A 17,962-nucleotide genomic window follows, 5' to 3' on the forward strand; every position below is an offset into this window, starting at 1 on the left:
TACAATTTCAGAATTTTATTACAGAATATTCCTTTATTGAAACATCAACTTTTGCAGCTCTAAAAATTCATCTTGAAAATCTTGTCAGTACACTGAAATATGAATAGGCCGCTTGCATCACCTGCGAAAACAATAAAAATTGAATGATTAGAGTATAAAAATCAAGAGAAAACGTATCAAGACAGAATATAATAGTTAGTTTGCGGACAATGTACAATTTTGGAATGAAATAATCCATGATGATCAATTAGAATTGAATTGAGAATCTATTTCACATACAAACATCGCATTATTCATTAGAGAAGCGATTCCAATAGTTCAGTAATTCAAAATTCAAATTAAAATTTATTTCACACTCATAAATACATGTACGGAGTCTAGTATGACAAATACAATAATTCATCCAAAATTCAACAATAGATTGTGAGTGAACTGGCATAAGATTACTCTTACAGTTCAGTAATTGAACCACTGGGTTATAAAACTGTATGTACACCGCATAACGCATGCAAACCAATAATCAAAAAAAGTGTCAAATGAATAGAAAGAGAATGATTATTAGCCTCCTGGAAAGACCATCAAATCAAGGGTGCTTTATTGCACATGCTACTTACAACTTTCAAATTGTTCCTGTTGAGAGTGAATATCTTGAACGTTTCTAATTTTGGAATCCTGTTGTTTTGTGTGACTAGGATCAATAGAGATCGACAAAACCACGACGGCTTTCCTATCCAGCTGCAACTGTACAGAGCTAAACGCAAGTTCTCTCCCTGGAACATGTAGAAGGAAAAAGTTGAAAATTCATAACCACGATATCAATCAATGTGCATTGAATGAAGATTTCGAAGTGCTATTATAACTCTGGGATTGAATTGAAAGTATTAGGAATTGCTCACCTCATTTTCCAGTCTCTGTCCATTTTCCGAATACATGAATGAAATTATTGTGATAGCAAATATTGATACGCCATATTTTATTTTGTACAGGAGATCCACTTTCTGGAACAGAAGAAAGGAATTGGGATTACAAATGAGATCTTCTAAATCAAGTATTAATTTCATACAAATAGCATAAAATGAATGATGTGCAAAAATTAGAGTAGATAACTTTGCAAATTCTAGAAATAGTATTGACTGACGATAGAACTGTATTGATGAAAAATAAATGGACGATGAAAATTGACTATAAAAAAATTATCCTTATTTGGTGATGAATTTCAATACTCAAATTTCCAGAAAACTAATGATTGGAAATGTTTATATACGTTGAATGATTCTCTCAAGTTTTCAAAGAAAAAAATTGTCATTTTTATCTCCAAGTCAGGTTTTTATCAGGACCTCGATCGATATTTATTCAACTATTCATTCACTCAATTAGTCAGTATTACACAAATTATAGAAAAGTACCACAGGCTTGAGCCCAAAACGGTTCAATTATGATATATACAACAGATATAGAAGCAGGCCAGCAGTAAGAGTGTGTGAGTTAGTGTTATTACAAGAACCATGCATCATAGTCTCTCATGATTGTTATTACTAGAAACATCAATCATAGTTCCTCATTATTGTTGGAATATCATTTCCATTATATATATCAACGATCCCACTTGCTTAGAGGAAGTCCACTCATGTATTATTAGCTCAAAAGTGAGTGAGTTAGTATGTATGTAAATGTAGTATAGTTTTATTGAAAAATTCGATTCAAGGAAGAGCCGCTCTAAATGTCACAAGATATCGATTCGAGCTTCCCTTTGTGATCGATATAAAATAGCATATTACTGGAAACAAAAGTTCAATTCAGTAATTTGATCGATGATGATGATGAGATTGATGTAATTAATTCTTTTTACGTATTTAATTTAATTTTTCATGATTATTCATATGTTGATTGTTGATAAGACCAAATCAATTGATGATATTATAAATAATTGTGATGTATTATTTACCACCATACAGAAGATAGCCAGACAGAGGTGAAAGCAGATGAACGTGTTATTGTACATAACTTGAAAGTCGAATCCTTTATTGAGCATTCCAACTTTCCTGAGAAATGAAAAGTGTGAGTCTAGTGAGAAAAAGTATTCGTGTGCTAAGAACATTCAAATTGATAAATGTAAGAGCTTCCTCAAATCTAGTATGAATTCAAGTACCTATAGAATACATGTATGAATGGTACTAGAACAAGATCTGAAAGTAAAGAAGCCGGACCAAGTTGTAATAATTAATTCATTATTTTTGATACTTTCACTTTTTTATAGAAAGCAGCTTCCTTCATTATCAGAAATGGTTATCATATTCGACTAAGGATTTTCTGTACCATTTTTCTTGATCTACGATTGCATAGGTTGGTGAAAATTATGGAAACTGGTTAATAATTCTTTCACAAGGATAATTCATCAGTAGGATCCCCAATGAAACCTACTGTTAAATCATCATTGTGAAAGAATTATTAAGCTGCTTCCATAATTTCAAACACCTCATTCATGATCAAATTTTTATTCTGGTTTGATATGAAACGATCAGCTGATCTATCTCTTCTATGAAATGATCGTTCTCTTCTGATTAAGAAGGTTTTTTCTGTATGTACGTAGCACCTCGTGTTTTCAACGCACTGTCATTACAAATTAAGAATATTAAGCATGGTATTAACCATCATGCGTTCAAAAGCTTTATTGAAAACTAGTTATTCGGAAGGGATGAGGTGGAATCTCTGTTTGGATTTTAGAAACTCTGCAGTAACAAAAAATTGTGCAAAAAAATTTTACTGTAATATTACAAACTAGTAAATCATGTTCTGCATCAAGATGAGAATTTATTTACAAGACCAAACGTTAAATTTATCTTGATAACAACTCCAGCAAATTTATTGAATATTTAATAATTCATAGGGAGCTTTGCACTGTCTTTTTAGAATCTTATATGTTAAACGTTTTATAAAGTAGACTGTTGACAGATAGATAATGACTTATGCTTATTTGTATGTTCATTTAATATATCGACCCCACACAGATCTCTCAGAGGTGGCATTCTTGTTTTCAAACTGGATAGTTTTTTATATCTTTGTTTATTCTTGTTGATTTGAAGAATGAATTTCTTTCTTTTATTCTGGACTGAAATGTTGCATCCGGCCCATAGTGATTTGGTGAGTTGGTGAGTTCACTCTTCGTATTGTAAGCTTCATATTACTTCAAGTGATAGCTTAAAATGGTTCTTCATTATTATTCCATCATGCTATGAATATTTTAATGTGGCATTGAAGTTAATATCAGAATACTTCAATAGGAATGGAATAATGATACTACTACTACATAATATCAAACCAACTGACTGAAAATTGGAAAAATCTCCCCTTGATGAAGGGATTACAGAACAAAGAATTCACATGAATTATTTTTCACGTGTGTTAATCAACAATTCGATGATCCGAAAATTCAATTTTGACTTTTGACCTTTATTCCACCCATTTCCGGGATTGTTGATTGACTCAGTGGATCAGGGGAGGTTTCATTTGCCGTTCACTTCACTTCAATAGAACGTTTCGTACTATATCAACTGAGTAGAAACAGTCATCGATTGCTTGATTGATTAATATCGAGTGATCAAACAGGGCAATTGGATGAATAATTTAATAATTATAAAGATAATTCTATTATCTTTGATTTTTCCTCATTCATGTGACGTGAGAAGAACTTCACTAGCTTTATTACATGGAAAGTGGATGTGCAAGAACGATTTAGCGAATTGCAAATTGAACTCCATGCATATTTGTCAATTGACTCGCATAGAGGTAATTGCATTGAATGGATTCAATTGCAGGTAGTGAATGGAGTTGAATTTGATTGTAATTAATGGGTGATTGATCACCTATCGTCTCTCAAGGGGTTGATGAGGCACTCGCAATCGTAATCAATCATACAACTATTACATCAAAAAATGTTAAAATGAAAAACTTGGTATATTAAATTCCGAAAAATTGGAAAATACTTGAAGTTTCCTTCTCTTGATTGGACCCCGTAATAGGCGAGTCTCACTGACGTACTCAATGATATTTTTCGGAAAAGTTGCATGAAATAGTGAGTTTTGAGCACAGAATACATGAGTGTTCTTTACTACTCTTTATTCTATATCGGAAGAAATCATCAATAAACTGAGTGCTTTTGAAAAATACAGGATATACACAAACCGTACGAATGAGGTACTAAAAAGTAATAATTCTGCTCTATTTAAGAGAAAACTGATAAAAGACAAGTCACGAAGTTGATTTGAGAGATTCAATGGAAAATAACAAGCATGATGAATGAAAATTATTATTTCGAGATTTCAAATCTGAGTTCTGGGTGAAATTATCATATTACAAATCATTGTTCTTGTAATGATTGTTCTTGCTGTCATAATTGTACCAATGTGTCCTTTCTATCGTGAATTTGTTGACTTTTATCGTGCTTTTTATCTTCTACAGTTATGACTAATGTTAAAACTGAATTTCAGTCTTGACAGTGAAAAGTTGCTGCATTATATTTTTGATGAGCTAATTGTTTGAAGACAAGATGTAATGGAGGATTTAGCTAATTCCAATCTACACCTCTAATTGGTCGAACGGTCTAGGCCTGTGCCAGCTCCTCATTCATCACCACCCATCCATTTTCCACCAATCACAGAGCAGCATGACTACATAGAGCAGCATCACCAATCAACAGACCACCAATCACAGAGCAGCATCATAGTTACAGCTACGTTTGTCACACGCACTTCATGTTTTTTCAATAAAAACTTTAGGCAGCTACAAAGTGATTTCAATCGAAAATAACCAACTGAGAATTGAATAAAATTTGATCGAGTTCTACAAATTCTCAAGTTATCTAAACGATAAAAAACAATTATGGGTGCTATAAAAATAGGGTGAGGGTGATAATAAAAAAAAATTGACGGCTTTTGAGGAGAACATTTTAAAAGTTGATGATCCTTATATTAATATCGAAGTGAATTATGAAGGCTCAATGAACTACGTTATATGCTATTGTGGTTTGAGCAGTTTCCTAGAATGACATCAACATTCACCTCCACTCGATAAAGTTGAATGCGCTAGTTCGATAGTCCTCTTCGATAGTTTGATAGAGTATTAAATTTCCTTGATGTTCAGATTATTTTTTATAGTCATTGGATTGAGGTAATCAGACTCCTTTTTACAATGCATTGCCTTTGTCAATGTATCAGCCTTGAATATATTTTTTGCTCAATTAGAGGAAATAAACTCATTTTTAATTCGATTTGATTTGACAAAAAAGGAGTAGACTAACATTACCATAAAACTATATCAAATGTCAACTATAGTTGACAAAAGTAGTAGTAAAACTCAGTTGACAAAAAATAATATAATAAAATATTTAGAAATATGACAGCCAATTTAGTTTTTCCTCTATGCTTCCTCAAAAGGTGCTCACAGACTGATGATGCTGATAATATCTGTATTTTTGCAGAAGCAGTAAGGTACAGATATAATAACCATCAGTTATAATAATGTGGAATATTTTTTGTATGTTTAGTTTTGAATCATCTAAATTCAAAAATCAACGTTGTAAAAATTTTGAATTGAAGAACTACAAGACTCAGTCTATTTCGGACTAAGGAGTGTAACCTTATCAAAATTTTGGAAAGGAACAGCACAAGGTTACCTTATTCTTCCTCTCCCTATCATTTTGATAATATGTACTTATTGTATAAAAATGAATAATGAATATAAAGTTGATGAAATTTGTAATGCGTGTGTTCGTGGTACACAAGTCTGTACGCAGCTCAAGATAGAGTTGACAAAATCACCATACCTATTGAGGTAATTTTCCGAGATACAGATACAGTATTAGTAAGTAGACAGGAATGTACTCACAATCACACTCCTTCAATTATTATAGAAGACAAACATAAAGCAATATTCCATTGTAAAAGCTTTCCGATCTCCACTTACTTGTAAATGAGTTGATGATGGATGGAAATCTGTCTGACAATAACTTTCAGTCTGCTGTAATCCTCAGTTGTGTTGGGAGTGCTCCTCGCTTGCTCTTCGATGGCATCCGCATTCATGTTCAACTCTTGCAGATTCATCTGGAACAGCTTCATCTCCCTGACAACGTTGTCGACTGCCAAAAACGACGATTCGTTGAGGACGAAGGCCAGAGTGAAGCTGAGGTGGATGTACCACAGCTCGATGGGGAGGATCAGAAGGTACTGGGTGAAACTCGAGAAAGATATGGCTGGTGAAGGTGTGAACGGGTTGTAGAATATCATTGGAAGAGACAGTCTGTTGAAATCTGTACAGGAAACAAATGTGATTTTGATTTTTTTCCTCTATTCATTTTTCATTTTCTCTCTTTCGTGTAACCCATGTCAGAAGCATGAAAAAACATTTGCAATATGGAAAGAAGTCCTTTACTTACTTGGATTAATTTCCTTGAACTATTGTGTTGCATTCCACTATAGATTCTATGTGTTGGGATCCTCATATTCCTTCCAATATTCACATAAATAAATGGGTTTCTACTATTTAAATAGCATACGCTGCTCTATCTTTTCTCTATGCTATTTATCTATAATATTGAGGAACAATAAACAAAAAGCTGAAGACTTTTGAACACAAAAATTACAATCTTTCATAGCTTGTAGAAAGAATTTGACAAATCAATGTCTTTGATGATATGATTATTACTCTGTACAATATATGAACTAGCTTTCATTCGATCAAAGTACTCAAAATAATTATTAAATACGTGAATACTTGTAGAAAGTTGCCTTTGCAAATGGATAAAAATAGACAATATGATCATATTTTCTATGGTATAGTAATAATGTGTAGTTGGTGCGTTCTCGAGTAATAAATTAATGAAAAGCACATAAAACTTAACATAGATCAGTTCGGCAGTCATGATGGTGAATTCATTTCGCATTCACCTTGAAAAGCACTCAACTAGATGTAAACTTGATATTAAAAAATAATTACTCAATAATATCGCCAAAACGTTTATTAAAACGCTTTCATTCAATTACTGAATATGTTTTTATTACAGAGCTCACATTCTCAAGTTAGTGAGAGTGTAGTTTTAACAATGATTCAATGAAGATATTTTCACTCATGCATCAGTTTGATAAAATTCGCGGTGAACGGTGAAATAAGGAAGTCTCAGCAACACCTTTCAAATTCAAAATTCGAGTCGTGAATCAAATTTTCGGCACTTAGCATAAAATAATGTCAAGGAATACCGTTCCCACACTCCCAAATTGAATCTATTCATAGTGAGTGTCATCATAGAGAATGCATAGTTTCTTTCGTTCCATGAAGTTGAACTGCATAATGCCCTATGCGCACCATTGCAAGTCACAAGACGGTGTTAGGATAACGGCGAATTTTCAACTTACGAGCCGTATGATTGAATTATCAAAAGCGTTACCGCTGCCATCAAGCAAATCGCAATGCTCAAAATTTAAAATTATTCCAAAATGTTATCTCAAATTATTACTCAATTTGGTGTTCTGAATCGATTCAGGTCTGTGTTATGTGATTAATGTTAGTTTTTACTCAATCGAGAAATCTTATTAGTTAATATTGTTATTGTGTCAATGCTGTTCTCTGGTTATTCCATTCAAAAATATTCCAAGATGTTTGCTTTCAAGAGAACTGTTCGTGTTGATAAACATGAATTAAAAGATTTTTGAGATAAATATTCAGGATGATGATAGTGAGAAAGACTTATCACTGGGGTCTTGTTGAATAGCGGAATATTATGAGTTTACCGTGGGTTTATTCTTCAATATTCATCAATTCCATTTGGAATAATTATGAGAGAGAAAGTGATGCTTACCGGAGTCTATAAGATAGACGACCACCCCAAAGAGGGACGACAGTGTGTAGCCTACAAAGAAGCACCGCACCGAAGTCCCTATGATCTTTGCCAGTCATATGCTCTGATTCTCCATCTCTCTCACATGCTCCTCCTTCTCCTTGTAGATCGAAATTAGCTGTTCAGATGATGTCAAATTGTAAAGCATTGGTTTCGAAGACATCAGCCACACCTAAGGATCAGATTTTTGTCAGGAAAATTGCTTGAATACGTCAGATCATGAACACTCATGACAGCATGAATATTTGTGAGCATGAATATGTCAGAAAATAGATATATAAGAGCAAGACACACGAATCAAGTCATAAACTAGCTGATAAGACAGGCTTACTTCTCTTGCCTAGTGAGATCCACTTCATAGTATCAACATTGGTTGAATAGGAAGCATTAATAATTTCATGTATGGAATGCAAACAAAAATTTTATGTGAAACTCACTATAAATCAACTAATATCTGTTGAGATGCGCAATGGAGTTGAATAAATTACTAATATTAGGTTTAAGATTAATAATTTTATTATTATATTATTCAACTATCTAGAAAATAATACTATAATTATTTTAATAACTCCATTGAAGTAATTTTGAGAAATTTGAAGCTTTTATTACGAATCTGCTAAGTTATCGATCATTGAACTAGAAGCAAATTAGAAGGTGATTCTGCCACCTTCCCTTGTGTAATTTGTACATTGTTATTTAGCTCATGTAATTTCCAATGTGTACCATGTGTGTGTGTGTGTTTTTTTAATTGACGAGTTTCCAATAGAGTGGTCACGGAGAAAGATGAGACAACTGATTTTGGTTTGACATTGGAGTTTTTGATGTTACACTATCTACTGAGGACCGTGAATATCAAGGAAAAATATTTTTATCATACACGCCATGATTTTTAATTTTCAAATTTTGTAATAACTAGACGACAAAGGATTCTCAATACTATTAAATTGAGTCTTCTCATATCAATTCAGTCATTCCTGGAAGGTTCTAACACTTATAATTTCGACTTCAAGTTGATTTTATAGTATGTCAATAAATTAATATTGTTTGCATCGATATATTACTATATAACTGCATGATGGAATATTTTTATCAAGAAGGTGATTCTTAATCGTTTGCTGTAGAATTTTGCTGAATTTTGGAAGATCTGAAAGTTTATTTCTCACGTCATTGAACATTATTGTCCATCACGTACTTGACAGTAGAGGATAGACAACTGAATCCTGACGACTATACATAACGCACTTGTTAAATACGACTGAATACATGAATTCAATCACTGATGAACTCAATAACCATTGATTCGAGCGCCTGATCTTTCAATATCTTTCCAACTTCCAATGTTGATTCAATTAATGGATAATACAACAACACAGCTATCGACCTCAATATGCACCTGATACGCAGTTCTGTCGTGAAGCAGTTTGGGCTCAGTGGCCAAGTTGAGGATTCCAACAGCCAAGTTCAAGTTCTCGAGTGCTGTAACACGTGCGTTGAAGTCCCACTCTCTCCAGCTAAGTGTCATCACGAACACAATCTCCACCACCACATAAACCACAATGCCGTAAGTGATCTTGCCCCTAAGTCCAGACTTCTCGGGAGGATAAAGTCCTGGACTTCGCAAGTACCTTAGAATCGTCTGTACCACGTCGGTGATCTCCATTATTTTCTATGAAATACAAATTAATAGAATAGAAAATAAATTATAGTTCCCTTATCAATATGAATCTATCCATGATTTTCTAGTATGTGTGTGAAGTTTCCAAAATGTCAAATTCCTGTGCGAATTAAGAAGAGAAATTCAATGACAATTCTCCTATGATATTATATCACTTAGTAATGATATTACTTTCAAGTACTGAAGATAGAGCTTGAAAATCTGAAAATGCTATGATTTATTTTAATTCGAACGAGTGCACGACAGAGAAAGGTAGAAATTTGTGCGCTAACATTCTCATTTTATGCTGAAAGAATATCACCTATAAAAATATATGAGTGGAATAATAATTCAAAGAACAAGAGTAGTCTCAATAAATTTTCAATTACTCCGCATTCCAGATACTGAAAATTCGAGAATTAAAGTAAATATTCCCATGGAAAGAGAAGTATCATCAAGGAAGGGAGAGTATTCTAGTGCTGTAGATTGAGTTTTCAATTATGAAAAGCGACAACATGAATTTATTACTATCAGTTCTCCATTCTAAGTTAACATTCAATTTTTTTCCTTAAATGTAAGAGAGACAAGTTTATTGAGTTTTCGATCGCCGAATGAGGCTTCAGTTTTTTCTATTATAAACTAGATATACAATTTTCCTTCATAATTCTGGAGAAAAGCAAGCAACAAGCTTAGTATGAAAATGAGAGATTCATAAAATGTGTCTTCTACTGGGAGATATTATTTGTTGACTGATTGAAAAATCTTACTCGTTCTATTTCAGATGAAGATAGTATCCACTGCACTGAATTACTAGATTCTATCAAAAGTTTGAAAATAATTGTGTTCTCTATGGTTCCATTTACTTATCTACAACTCCTTGATTCAAATAATTTTCATGAGGAAAATTCCTTCAGGGAAAATTGATTATGCTTGCTGTACAAAATTCTGTTTCCAGTTGGCTTACACTATGTGCTTTGTGCTTTGGGGATGAATGAGATATTAGATTCACTTCCAATACGTTGATCGATTTCAACATTTTAAAAATATTTTTGTTCCAATTTCAAGAGGAATTCTACCATAATATCAGATTTTCAAATAAACGCTGTTTGTTGGGTGGAATATTGTTCTTTTTCATTTGATGTCATGTCATTGATTAGAATGTACATACTCAACGTTTGGGTTATTGTCAGTTCTTAGGTTTATTGGAAATACAATTAGAAAAACTTTTGTGAGTTAACATCTCACACGCTAACACCATTGTAGTAACCAAAACTATTTTTCAAACTTCATTTGAAGATATGTGGTTTTATGGGAATGATGTGAAAACCGTAACTAGTTGATCATTATTCTAATATGAGAACATTATAAGAATCACTATTACTGTAAGGATTATAGTCTCTATAATCTAAGCATTTTAGATTACTGTGACTCTAATCATAGACCATGTAATGAGAGGATCGCAGGAAACATTGAAAATCACGTCTTCAAATTGTAGGAGGAGGTTAGTCTCATTACTTATCACAATGTTCCAAGTCTCATTATTTTCATAGTGGATGTTGGAATTTTCGAATAAGATTTTAAGTAGATCTAACTGTTACTAAGATAGTGAATGTGTTACTGGGATTATTTATCTCACCTTCATTATTATTCTAGATTTCAGATTTTCAGCTTTTAAGATAATCTGGTCGTAACTATTCTCCAGATTCTGATACAATAAATAATTGTCGACAATCCTCAGTTTTCGATGTTCAGTTCCAGGTGATCAGTCCAGACTACTCCTCTAATCAACTTTACTGCTTCTGTTGTAAAACTCTTAAATAAGTGATTCAGTTTGAATGAAGGAAGATATCACTTTCCAGTTTTCAAAGAGAGTCTGTTAGTTTACTTCTGATTCAAGAGACTGTTACTCCTCAGCTCTCGACGCCTCAGAGATGCTGATTACTATTATACTCTACGTTGTATCTCTTAATTCAGATATGCAGTTTGATATTCTACCCTTTCCTGCTTTGAAGATTCGCTTGTGGAATGTGACACTAATTCTTCTATCTTTCTGCAGAATTTCACACGTCTATTGATACTTGCAGACTATCAGGATGCGTCTTCTCGATGAACTGAGAAAGGAACATAATCTGACTTCCAAGTTGAACATCAGCCCAAAGCATGGCCCTAATCAGGGCTTTCTTGCAAATACTGGTGGTAATGAGGCCAATTTCCCTCATTATCTTTTTCACGGATCATCTAGCAATGTAATTATGCTTTGCAACCCAGGCTGATGAGCAGATTTTCGCTTGATTATGGGTTTTATCGTTATTTCAGAGCAATTGTTCAAGAATGGCTTCATCCCCTCCATAATTATGACGGCGATTTTCTTTGGAAATAGAAACTTCTCCTTAATAATTATTGTTGATAGTTTTCCTGTCTGCTATCTATTTCGGAAAAGTACTCAAAATCATTGAAATCAAGATTGTTGAATAATGGATGTCATTGCAAATCACGATGAAAAATATTTTTTCCTGCTCACTTGAAAATCTGTTCACTTTCTCCAAAGGTCAGTCGTTCTTCTCAAATATAATGACTCCTTTCCAGGTACTGAGCTCCAATTGTTCTCAAAAAGTGATTTCCATTCATACATCCACAATATTCATGATTTTTCGTGTATCAGATCTGTTCAGATCGGAGTGAAGGTATTATAAATAATATTATTTATCTTCATGCAGAACATTCAATCAACATGCAAAGTAAATATAGCTATAATTTGGTTATATATAAATTGTATAACATATAATATATGTGAATAGGTATCGCACTATTGGCTATTTGCTGACTTGTTGAGACAAAGGCACACAATAACAAGTGCATACAGACGGAGAAAGAATCCTTCCACAGTTGTTATTTTTGAATCTTCAAATTCAATCATTTCATCAATGTATTACATCTTTCTTCAATAACTCTCATTAACATTGTTCGTAGATCACGTCATGAACTATAACTAATAGAGTATCACTTATAAATATCACCTATAGAGTATCTTATCAAGTATGTTGTAGGATTTGATACTTATAGAGTATCTTATCTAGTATATTGTAGGATTAGTTACTTATAAAGTATCTGATTTATGAAATGTTGCCTGATTATCTCCCTCGCTATGCGTCAACAGTTACTGCAACATTCTTAACGGATATTTTATCTCTTGATCTAATCTGCCGAAATGTTTTGTTCCAGATTCAGTTGTTCTTAGGAAGTGATTTCTCTAATTTATCTATCTTTAAAAGCATCTTGCCTCTTTGTCGAGGGGTGCTTACTCTGGAAGCTCCACTACAGTACTCAGTAATCCCTTCATCTGTGATGTCTTTTCTTATTTCTTTTTACAGAGCTCCTTTTCATCTCTTTAGTTTCCGACTTCAGTAAAAGGTATCACGTAATCCATAATTCTACGTATATTTGACCTAGCCATTTCAATGTACTCTCACGTCATGTTAATGATTGACTGATATACTTATAAATGTTGGGTTTCTTTTCGAAGTATCAATTCAGAGTCAAATCTATCACAACTTACTATTTCATAATTGTTTCCATGACGAAGCTGTTGACTGGAGTGTAATGTATCCTACTTTGCTATGCCAAAGTTGTTAGTGAATTCTATTATTCATTAATGAATAATATATACTCTATAGAATCCAATATTATATAATTGATATGATGTTAAAATATAAAATGAATTGGAATATTTTCATTTTTTACAAGTATTCGCATCTAAATTTTAGAGCAAGCTTGAGACCTCTCAGAAGAACAATCATCCATGTAGGTCTCAACCACATTATAACATCATAACCTGGATTCCCGGATAGGCCAACTCTTGAAATTATTGATTTCTAGTTGACTACTGGTATTTATGAGATGAAAATATCCTCCATTGATCGGAGTTAGGAATTTTCACTCCTCTCAAGCACTCAAAATAAGTTGAGTATCTATAGATGAATATTGTCCTAATTATGGATGAATGATGTAGATTAGAAGGAAAAACCTTGACAGTCAGAAATTGGCCAGAAGCAAGTAAAAATAAAAGGGAATTTCTGATGACGTAGAGGTTACTCCCGAGAATGTGATATCTCTTCGTGTCAGTTTCAGAGCTTTCGTTGATTAATCTCCGTGAAAATTTTAGAGACATGAAAACCTGACTTTATCAATATCATCTCATTAATTCTGAGGCTATAGATAAGGGGGATAGAACTTGAAGATCATATTAGTGGATGCCTGAAATTGATAATATCAAAGGCCTAATTGGAGAGAATAAGAGGCACTAGAAGGGTCTACTATGAGAAGAGGCCTGAAATAATTGGCTATTATTAATAGAAATCTGTGATCTGATTTGATTCAAGTTGTATTCAGATAAGCTGATCATTATTACCAGCTTCCTTCTGAGAAAACTACTATTTTTTTATGATGTGATTCTAAGACTAGGGTAGGCAGTTGGCAACCCTTTCTAAAGTAACTCGTTGAATAATAATTATTGTGAATTTTGTCCAACTATTTTCATGTTCCAGTTATATTCCATCCAATATATTATATTTTCAGTTTCCATTCATATATCAATCAAGACATTGTTTTTCCATCTTATCTAGCATTAGAAATGAATCGCTTTTGTACTTTCATCAATGTTTATATTTGACTGTTGAATGTGGTTTATATAAGAATTGTTGGTGATAATTGTCAGAGTTTGAAAAAATGGAAGAATATACGGTTTTTACCAATGTACCAAGAAAACACACAATCTATGTTCTCAGTACATTGGTTTTCACCATGGCAGATTTTAGCTTCCATACAGTATTGCATAGATCTGTTGTCTCCATGGATACTGGACATAAAAAAATTGTGTTTTTATGGGTTGTGCCTGTAACATTTACTCCATACATGCATTTTGTCTAGTGATTGTAGTTCAAATTAAAATATATTAGTTTTTATCGGATACGAGTAGTTACATTATCCTTCATGAAACTTAATGAGAAAATACATTTTATTTCAGTAAGTTCCTCAATTCATAAACTAAGAAATAATACGACGATACTAGTATAGATGAGTTCAATAACCTCTTCAATTCATAATAACAAATGATAAACGTGAAGATGGTGTTAAAAACTTGGTATGAAGTAAAACTATATTAATTAATTGAAAGATCAATTTCAATAAAGTAATGGTCCTTAGAGCCTTTGAATTTGACGTTCGATATCTAGGTCAAAGAGTGTATCTACACAGAATATAATATAGATTCTAAAAGCAGGAACCCCGACGCTCACATGTTTCCTTTTGAGCGGAATCCATCTTTCGCACTTATAGGCCTACACTTACCGGTAGATAAGAAGATTTGAATTTCATATCCCTCTCCCTTAATTCAAGGAACAAATTGCCAGCCTACCAAAGGAAATTGAGTGCTGTAAATACGCTTTTGATCTCCGTTCTACCTCACATAAGATAGGAAACATGTGTTACAAATTTAAGGTGGAAACATGAGTAGGTTCTGTATGTGACGTTGTCTTGAGAGCAGAGTATTGGTTTACTTTGTCTCAATATTGCACTTTTCTTTGAAACTTTCTTCCCCGCTATATTGTTACACACAGCCTACATACAGGTTTGTATGAGCAGCATGTGTCTTGCGTATCTCAAAAAATAATTTCAGAGATTGTTTTCCAGTTGTATTGATACTTAGAAGTTTCTGGTGTAGCCACAAGTGGTAGGTATGAGGTGGTATGATGTTCCTGATTATGTTTGGCAATGCTGAATATGATTGTTTCTCTGGACCACATGCTGCAAGTAAAGTAACATGGTTACTCACTATATTGCTAATCTCAGTCAATTAAAACGTTTTCCCGGTACTTTGAGCTGGAATATATAATAATAGAAAACTATTCTTCCTATATTGAATGTGATACCCTGATATTTGATATTTTATAATTCTAAAATTCATTAGATTTTTCAAATATTTGTTAACCTCAAGAAAATTCTGATTAATAGACTTGTTTTAATGTATTATACAAGTCAATGTTCATCATTTATTGGATAAAATCTTATTCTGAATATTAATCCGATTCTCTCTACGAATCAACTTTCCGTATTGTATTATACAATCACTCAATGTAACAATAGACTATATATAAAAAAAGTTGAGCTGATTCAAAAGATGACTTAATATCTTTCTGTTGATTTACTGATTACTTCCATTTTAATCATTTTGCAGAATGCTCTAATCAGTAACGGCTAAAAAGTTTTTTATCCAAAGATTCTCTTAAGACATAACTACTACAATTCTAATATAAGACGCTCTATAGTGCAGCGTATCCTAGAATATTCTAGACAGCTGATGTCATCAACGAAGGAAAACACTAAAATTTTCTGTATACTCGCCAGCAAACAACATCAATAGAATAATAGAAATCCCCGTAGATCCTATCAGAATAATTATGAATATTCTGAATATTAAAATTCCAGTACATTATCAAGAGCTTTCATCGATGACAATACTGTACTGTACATTGAAGCAATTAGTATGCTCATGCTCCAACAAAACGCAGAGCAATAACAGTGAACCAAAAATAAACCGATAAATTTATTCAGTCATGCTACTGATTGAGTTCAATTGCGGTGAAATATCTGATGTCGTCATCAAGGATTATATTTGCGGATACACTCTTCTACGTCACAGCTTCCCCAATTAGCAAAATGTGTTTCCCACTAAACCACAAGGTTTGGATTTTGATTGCTCCGAGGATTTATAACGTCACTGTCGGTTCAATTGTCTATTATCACGTGCAGCTTGAACTAATAACTGGAAACAATAAAAGCAAAACTAACTGGAAAGTACGTCACCTATCAGCCATGCCTGAAGGCTGCTCGGTTGATACTAGTAGTCTGTCTAGGATCTAGAAAACTAGAAACTAAGGTACTGTACATTATACTATTGATACTGTTGTTACTATACTGCATGAAACTGTTAATGATACTGATACTGATACTGATACTGATACTGATACTGATACTGAATGAATGGAACGACTTGAAGCTGTCACAATACTTGGATTGACAAATTAGATTAATGTGCTTTCTTTTGAACTTGGAGTAAAGTAACTGTAGGTTCTCTTTTCTATGCTTTGCAGTAGCCTAGCTCTATTTGACCACTTGTAGAGCAAACTGTGGATGGAAATGACTCTAAAAATCGTTTTCCGTTCGGAACCCACCTGAAGCTGTAGTCTGTAGATCCACATATCTCCCATTATCGTCTGTCTTATAACCCAAGAACAAGTCTGATGTGGGTATCACCAACAAAAAATACTCTATTTGTAGTATGAATCAGTTCACTAGAGATTGATATTGGTGTAACAACGAAACTAGTTTCCGGATTTTCCAATGGTTTTTACGATTTCGAGCCTCTTTATGTGGTTATTCTCGAATCAAAATTTGGATTTGATGCATATTGTATTAATGCAATATCAATCAACTCCACATCATTGAGGTGACTTTACAAAAACAATTTATCGTGGTCGATTAAAATGACGCGGATACAACTAATATTTATTAATATTTTTGTTGAAATTCTGAAGAAATGCCAGTCATGTTCCAATTAATAGATTTTCGAAGAATGATAGGTCAGTAATTTTACATTATTTCTAAACTTCTGAACTAAGACTCTGTTTCAGTATCTGCGAGTGAAAAACGAACGAAAGATTTTCTAAAATAGAAGATACCAGATTTTACAGATGAGCGACTGTATCAAACAAATGAACAGTGCAATTTTGACACTGAGTTCATTATGATTATTTATAGAACGATCAAATCTAAGTAATTGATGAATATGGAAGATTCTAGACTATCTTCTAGACTGCAGAGATTGAAACACTGTTGTGAAATTCACAACATTTATTGACCGAGAGAAATGAGGCCTAACATTCAAGTCGACGGTTTGGCATTTCTGTTTAAATACTTGAATGTTTATATGTTGCGCATTTACGGCGAAACGCGGTATTAGATTTTCATGAAATTTGACAGGTATGTTCCTTTTTTAATTGTGCGTCGACGTATATACAAGGTTTTTGGAAATTTTGCATTTCAAGGATAATATAAAAAGAAAAAGGAGCCTCCTTCATACGCCAATATTAGAGTAAAAATCAGACTATAGAATTATTCATCATAAATCAGCTGACAAATGAATACACAGATGTGTGGAGAAGCCAGTCTATTGCTGTATTTCCATAAGGTCTATAGTTTCAATCAGATACTTGTGGATGAGAATAGTACGTGAGGTCTACTGTTCACAGAACTACTAGCAAAATCTAATAGCCCTGATAATATACAGTTGCTATCCAGCTATAGTTTCAATCAGGTACTTGTGGATGAGAATAGTACGTTAGGTCTACTGTTCACAGAACTAC

At 33.1% G+C, this 17,962-nt stretch overlaps 1 protein-coding gene across 5 annotated transcripts in view; it reads right to left on the bottom strand.

The window, feature by feature from the left end:
• Nucleotides 1-17,962, bottom strand: part of LOC111046367 — a 35,577-nt gene continuing 17,615 nt past the window's right edge. For 3 of the 5 annotated variants that reach the window (XM_039420894.1, XM_022331890.2, XM_022331889.2), the window contains exons 2-8: nucleotides 9,282-9,554; nucleotides 7,850-8,060; nucleotides 5,962-6,304; nucleotides 1,946-2,042; nucleotides 897-998; nucleotides 615-770; nucleotides 1-121 (exon numbers count right to left, since the gene is read on the bottom strand). In XM_039420894.1, coding sequence (XP_039276828.1) covers nucleotides 68-121; nucleotides 615-770; nucleotides 897-998; nucleotides 1,946-2,042; nucleotides 5,962-6,281 — 729 coding nt within the window. In that variant the 5' untranslated portion in view covers nucleotides 6,282-6,304; nucleotides 7,850-8,060; nucleotides 9,282-9,554 and the 3' untranslated portion in view covers nucleotides 1-67. Of the gene's footprint in view, nucleotides 122-614; nucleotides 771-896; nucleotides 999-1,945; nucleotides 2,043-5,961; nucleotides 6,305-7,849; nucleotides 8,061-9,281; nucleotides 9,555-11,178; nucleotides 11,468-17,962 lie in introns of those variants that run through there. The other 2 variants (XM_039420895.1, XM_022331891.2) reach the window with 2 other exon arrangements.

Source organism: Nilaparvata lugens, chromosome 2 (assembly GCF_014356525.2).
Source record: "Nilaparvata lugens isolate BPH chromosome 2, ASM1435652v1, whole genome shotgun sequence".
Lineage (NCBI taxonomy): Eukaryota > Metazoa > Arthropoda > Insecta > Hemiptera > Delphacidae > Nilaparvata > Nilaparvata lugens.